This window comes from Buceros rhinoceros, unplaced genomic scaffold (assembly GCF_000710305.1).
Source record: "Buceros rhinoceros silvestris isolate BGI_N320 unplaced genomic scaffold, ASM71030v1 scaffold18566, whole genome shotgun sequence".
Lineage (NCBI taxonomy): Eukaryota > Metazoa > Chordata > Aves > Bucerotiformes > Bucerotidae > Buceros > Buceros rhinoceros.
The window spans coordinates 7,584-14,373 of NW_010418301.1; the positions used below are offsets into that span (position 1 = coordinate 7,584).

General features: G+C 43.9%; 1 protein-coding gene across 1 annotated transcript in view; it reads left to right on the forward strand.

Annotated features, from left to right (window-relative positions):
- IQCJ (IQ motif containing J) overlaps window positions 1-4,755 on the forward strand; it is a gene marked incomplete at both ends in the record, with an annotated part of 6,811 nt that extends 2,056 nt beyond the window's left edge. The window contains 3 exons of the mRNA XM_010138499.1: window positions 456-520; window positions 1,395-1,475; window positions 4,605-4,755. Coding sequence (XP_010136801.1) covers window positions 456-520; window positions 1,395-1,475; window positions 4,605-4,755 — 297 coding nt within the window. The remainder of the gene's footprint in view (window positions 1-455; window positions 521-1,394; window positions 1,476-4,604) is intronic.
- Between the last annotated feature and the right edge of the window lie 2,035 nt (window positions 4,756-6,790).

Genomic DNA, 6,790 nt, shown 5'->3' on the forward strand with positions numbered 1-6,790 from the left:
GATCTGATGCAAATACCCTGGTAAAGGTATTGGGCTGTAAATCTCAGCCAGTGACTCTCTTAATTATGAGACTGAATACTGTCTGATTGCAGAACAAAGAGAAGTGCCTGAAAGTACGAGCTGATGTTCCCTTGCCTGTTACCAAGACCATTTCCTCTTAAATCAAAGCAGCCACACACCTAAGACAGGAAAGACAACTTTCCTCTTTTGCTCTGCCTGTTGTTTTCCTAGGTCTGATATTTTCTTGCAGGCTTGTGTTGGAGATATTGATAAATACATTGGGGTTTTGTAGTTATTTTTTGATATTCAAATTTGGAATCAATCTCATAAACATTACCTGAGGGGCCAGTTTCTTTAGTGGTTGATTCACAACATTTTGAGGTTGAGCAGGAAGCTCCTAGGTCAGCCAAGGGCTTCCCTTAAGCACACTGAAATGTTTTTTTCTCTCCTTGCAGGAAGAACTCAAAAGGCTCCAGCACACCTTGGAGCAGGTCAATGATGGCAAAGATTTGCTACAAAGGTAAACGTGTGATTTCCGCAAGTTCTCACGCATGACAAAGTGAAATGGCTTTTATAAGGCAACAGGCCCTTTCTAAGGGATAGTCTCTTCGTTGTAGACAATGTTTTTCACTTGGTAATATACTAAATATTCGAGATTTTGCACCTCTCCCGTAAACAATTCTTATTTTTAGTTACAGGAGGATAATTTCTGAAAACTGCTGCTGATTGAATGATGTAATTAAGTGTCCAGTAAAGTCTCAAACTAACTCCACAGGTCGGGGTCTAATCTTACCAATTCTCATGCGAAGACCTTTCATTCATGTTGCTAGTCCCATCCAAAGCAGTGTCCCGAGATGTTTGAGTTTTATCTTCTAGCTGCTTTCTCAAAGCAATCAGTTTGCAGCACCAGTTTCTTGGCCATCATTTATTACAAAGAATTTTTCCTCATATTCCTGTATGGCTTTTGCTGATGTAATTAATTTGCTAACAGCATTACCATTGTTACTTTCCATTTTACTCTCCAGCTTTTCAAACTCAGCCCCAGGGATGAAAGTTAATTTAGCAAAAATATCTATTATATTTGCCAGTGTGTTTTTTTTTATTTGCAGCAGCTTCTTTGCTGGTTGTGCCTCTCTCTGGAGCTGTGGCATCTGGAAGGTTTAGTGCCAGGACTCAGGCAGGCTCCCATCTGGAAACTGGATCTGACTTTGTACTTTTTCCTAACAGTCAAATGGGGCTGGGTGCAGGGACCCAGATGCCTTCCTCCAAAGACAGCAACACCTTATAATAAGCAGCTCTTGTATGTTCTTGTCAACATTTCAGAATTAATTCACAGCGATTACGAAAATGTCATGCCAAGACACATTAAACCCATTTTCTTTTCTTTTCCGTAGCCGTCAGCTTGCCATGGATGAAGAAAATAATATTAAAAAATATCCTATCAATTTACAGCCCTTGGAATCAAAAGTGAAAATGTAAGTAATGAAGAACATCAGTTCTGCCTTTAAACTGAACTAAGTTTGTCCTATTCCCGACCCGTGGAAGCCAGACTGTACCCATTCATCGTGTATTTCTCTGTAACTTTAAGTATAAAAAAGCCTCAATTTAGCAAGTTAACTAAGCCCGTCTCTGCCTTTAAGCCCGTGAACGTGCTCTTTGAACTGAGTTTCAAATGTTAGTCTTCAAAGTTGTGCTAATTTTGTCGTTTCAAGAGTATTTGAGGATCTGCTAGATGTTTCATAAGGGGTATTTTTCTCATCTAACATGAAGCCTGGTTAAAGTTCCCCAGGTGGCTCATGGGACTCCTCTTGGGTTTTCGTGGGGATGGAGATATACGTCTGAGGGGTCCCGGTTCCTGGGCTGGGGGTGCAGCAAGGTATATGGCACTAAGAAAACTGGGTTTTATTGGAAAGTGAGACAGTTGCTAGTGCTCAGCTAAGGCACATGCGTGACATCTAGCTGCACCACCTGGAAGGAAGAGATCAGCATCACTGTGGTCTGGGAAGGAACTCCCCAACTCCCAAATGCAATGATTTTATTTTAGCCTTTGTAATATATTTCTCACATGCTGGATATTTTACCACGGGGTCAGTTACTCTAAGAGGCTTCACAGTGCTGTGTCAGGACATGTGGTAACACTGCGTATGTAACTTAAAACCTACCCACATGCCTGCCATAGAATTGCAGAATCATTTTGGTTAGAAAAGACCTGTAAGATCATCAAGTCCAACCATTCCCCCAGCACTGGTCCCCACCAACCCCTGTCCCTCAGCAGCAACTCCACATGGCTGGGAAACCCCTCCAGGGATGGGGACTCTGCCACTGCCCTGGGCAACCTGGGCCAGGCCTAGACAACCCCAACAGAGAAGAAATTGTTCCTCAGGGACAACCTAAACATCTCCTGGAACAACTTAAGCCTGTTTCGTCTTGTCCTGGCACTGTTCCTGGGGAGAAGGGATTGACCCCCCCTCCTCGCTCCAGCCTCCTCTCAGGGAGTTGTCAGAGCCAGAAGGTCTCCCCAGAGCCTCCTTTGCTCTAGCCTAAACCCCTCCAGGTCCCTCAGCTGCTCCTCAGTGCATTGTGCTCCAGATCCTGCACCATCTTCATTGCCCTTTTGTGGACACGTTCCAGCCCCTCAATGTCCTTCTTGGAGTGAGGGGACAAAACTGAACCCAGGTTTTGAGGTGTGGCCTCACCAGTGCCCAGTACAGGGGGGCGATGCCTGTTCCTGGTCCTGCTGGCCACACCAGTGCTGGTACAAGCCAGGATGCTGTTGGCCTTCTTGGCCACCTGGGCACACTGCTGGCTCCTCTTCAGCTACTGTTCCCCAACACCCCCAGGGCCTTTCCAACCCAGTAGCTATCAGAGCAGAGAACTCCTCTTTGTGCCTCTTCCAAATTGTTCCTCTAGCCCTAGTGCAGGCGTTATCTCCATCCACCAAGCACCGATTTGTGGTGACCCTGGACTTCCCAGCAGATAGAAAAAGTTTAATGTGGCTTCACCTGCATCACAAATATGAACATCTTTTTGTTGAAGCCCCCAACTACTTCAGTATGCAACAGCTTTATGCAGGGTTGTGTGTGTTGCTGCATTACATACCGAATCGAGCTTTCAGCTGACAAGCTACAGCTAACCTGCTATACAGGACGTTAAAATATTAATGCTGTATTAAAATATTAAAAGGACATGAAGTTTCAAATTAAAATCCAGCCAGTGTCTTTTAGTCATGCAAATATATGCCAGATGAAAGAATAAATTTTCAGAGAGCTTTCTAGAAGGGTACTTAGGACTTTAACCTCGGTATGTTCTCAAGCTTTAAAAGAAAATGTGCATGTAAATGGAAAAAGGTAAATACTTCTTGTCCATATTATGCAGTAAAGCATAAACAACACAAAGTGTCACTGCTTGAGGTGTGAAGATGTGGAGATGTTTTAAGGCTAAATGCGTTTACTGGAAACTCCTCCATTGGCACTTTCATTTGGGAGCTTTGATAGATATTTCTGACCATTTTAAAGCTGTTGTATGAAAACACCTCAGGCTTGGAAGTGCACTGCTCCTGGTGAGGCTGGTTTCTTTCTCTTCTGGTGTTCTTAAAAAAACCAAACCAAAACAAAAACAACAAACCAACCCAAACCTAAGTACATACATTTGATTTCCTCAACCTTGAGATATTCAAAATGCCACATGCCTTGTGAGCGTTGCTCCCTCACCGGGAAAAATTACATGCCGGGGGCCCTTCCCACTGTTGGGAGTTCCCAGTGCTGTGGGCAACCAGTGAGAAGTTGTGGGTGTCCTGGTGTGGAGCTTCATCCTTCTCTTGCAAAGCCAAGAAGTTGGACATGCAAACACCCACATGCTTTGTGTTAATGCCATTACTACTGTAAACAGTTTTAATTCACAGCATCTCTCGCTGGTTTCCCTGACACCTTCAGACAGGCATAGATGAGCCAGCACTGCCACCTGGTGAGAGCTGCCCAGGCTGCCGGCCAGCACAGAAAATGGGATTTCCTCACAGAATTTCCCATAGGTTTTAGAAACTTGGTCCAAGTTTAGACTTTGGAAGCAGAGCTCCTCCCACAATCCCCACTTGTTGCTTTGGAGGAGTTTTTAAGTCTCCAGCTAGCCATGATGGAAGAGATTTTAAAGGATACTGGTCTGGCTCTGAACTTCTAACTGCATCTGTTATAATCTGTGTTATGTGTTATAATATATAATCTGTGTAGTGTGTTATAATCTGAGAGTTGATATAAACATAAGACATTGAAGGTGTTCATTGATTTAACAAGGTAATTGCATATTTTTGTTTGCAAGATGTAAGAGAATCGCTGAGTTACATCCTCCGACTTAAATCATTCTGTAGGTTTAGGGATTTGAAATAAAGAACTGCTTCAGATACCTGAAGTTGTATTGGTACTGGTTAATATAAGACCTACAGAGGGTAGTTACAAGTGATCATTATCCAAATCAGAAAGCAATGTGCACAAAAAGGAAAAAAAAAAAGACTGAAGTGCCTAAACCCCACCTCTTCAGTCAAGAATATATATTTTAAAATCCTTTTTGTTGCCACACTCCTCCTCAACCCCTTGCCTTGGTGTTTGCCACAGTATCCAGCGAGCATGGCGTGAGTACCAGCAGCGCCAGGACCTGCCAGCCCACGAGCAGCTGGACAAGCGCAGTCCCTCCCCGCCATCCCTCTCCTCGGACAAGATGAGCCGGTCCATCAGCATGAATACCTTTTCCAACAGCAGCACGCCGGTGAGTACGGAGATGGGGCTCAGTTTCCTCTTTGTTGCTCTGTCCTGGGTTCCTTTCTAGGACTTTGGCTAAATGAAGGCTTAAATATGGGCTAATCATGGAAGAGGGACTTGTAGAGGAGTAGCAGTGTCTCAAATGAACCTGGATGCAGATGCTTCTCTTGTAGGTACAGCTGAACATGTGACTATGAGTGTTAGACCTGGATCTCAGCAGATATTAGCAATGCTCTTGATGGGAAAAAGGTGTTTCCAAGTGGTGGTGTGTTCTTCTGTGGAAAGCAGGGATCTTCACGTGTGCTTGGCACTTTGTGTTCTCCAAAAAGACAAATTGTGGTGCTTTTCCTACAAATAAGTGTCATTTCTAGGTTTGGTTGGTTGGTTTATTTGTTTGTTTTTCCCCTAAAAGAGACTTAGAGAAGTTGATCTGGGGATTAAAAATTATCTTAGAATAAACATTTGTGCCACCTTGCAGACTGGGTGAATAGTGGCTGGAGGCTGTAATTCTCTTTTTAAGGTGACTAAACCCCAATTTAGAGCCCATTTTTTTGAAAACAAGTGGCTTTGTGTCTCTGGAGTGGAATCTCTTAGCTCAGTAAATCAGCAGATACTACAGGGCCTATAAATATTGCTTTCAGCTTTGTGACAGAATCCATCCGTTTTGAGGAAACTGCAGACTACAGCACAAGAAATAATTCAACAGTTAAAAAAGAAAAAATAGAGGAGACAGAAGTTTCCTCAGTGTGTATTTAGACCAGCTGAACAAATGCAGGTTTTGTCCCACTGCTTGACCCAGGTGTGCAGGATAGGTGTGAAGAGGTCATTTGGACCCTTGCTAGGAGTGCATCTTGGGCAGCTGCAGGAGTCCTCTTGCCAGTCATGAGGCAGCATTTGGTGGCTTCTGAGTTCACTAAAATCATGGCTAGTGGGGCTCATAAAGCAGATGGATCTCCTGTCCAAGGACAAGACGGTTGTTACTTTAACTCTGCCTTTGGTTGCAATGTTGGAGCAAAGCACAAGACAGGCTCACAGATCCAACAGAGTTTCTCTGGGCTAAGAATTCTGGTCTTGGACTTACCGGAACAATTTGACTCTTTCCTCCAGTGAACCAGGTTTGAGCTGAAGTTAGGTGAGCTGCTCCCAGCAGCTGGTTTTTGGTGATCCTGTGGCAAGGCAGGCCAAGTGAGATTTGACAGTGTTTAATAAAATATCACTGAGAACGCACTGTTTTATTTTAGATGCCTTGTGTTCAGGGCCGGAGACTCGGATGATAAACTGCGTTGCAGTATTGGGTTATACACTAATATCTCGGGTATTAAATGAGTTAAGTTCCTCTAATGAGAGAGATGAACTTGGAGGTAAATGTTTATCTGCCGCTGGCATTTGTTAGAGCCCGGCTGCTGTGTGGGAGGGCTGAGCCAGCCACCACAAGAGGTCCCTCGTACCCTGCTCTCCGAGGTTCTTCAGCAGTAATCTCCTTTGGAAAACGAAGCATTTTTCGATGCTTTCGGGTCTTTTGAGGTAAAATGAGTATGTCTGCGAGCTATATATTTGTGGAGAAACGAAGCTTGATACCGGATTTGCAACTTAATTTGTATTAATGTTGCGCCCACTCATCGCACTCTGTTCTTATTTGTTTAATGCAAAGGAGGATGGAAATATCTTCTGACATTCTTTTAGTGTCAAAGCTGTCTTTAACCTTGGAAAAAGCAGGGAACATTTCTGAAGGCAAAGGAACCCCCATCTATCTAGTGTGACTACGAGCACTAACCCTGGGAGGAGTCAGAAGTGATGGCCTGAGCCTTGGCAGCAGTTGTGCATTCCTGAAACTCATCTGTAATCGATGAAACTTTGTGAATTCATCAAATGTGACATTTCCTTGTTATCCTAGCCAAGAAAATAACTACAGATACACGAAGCATGAATTTTAGAGTGACTTTATAGAAGTGAGGAGAAGGGGAGGTAGCAGGAACCATTTTTATGCTGCTCAGCAGCAGCGGGGATGCTTTCAGGGTCAGCTGTACCGCAACTTCCATGGT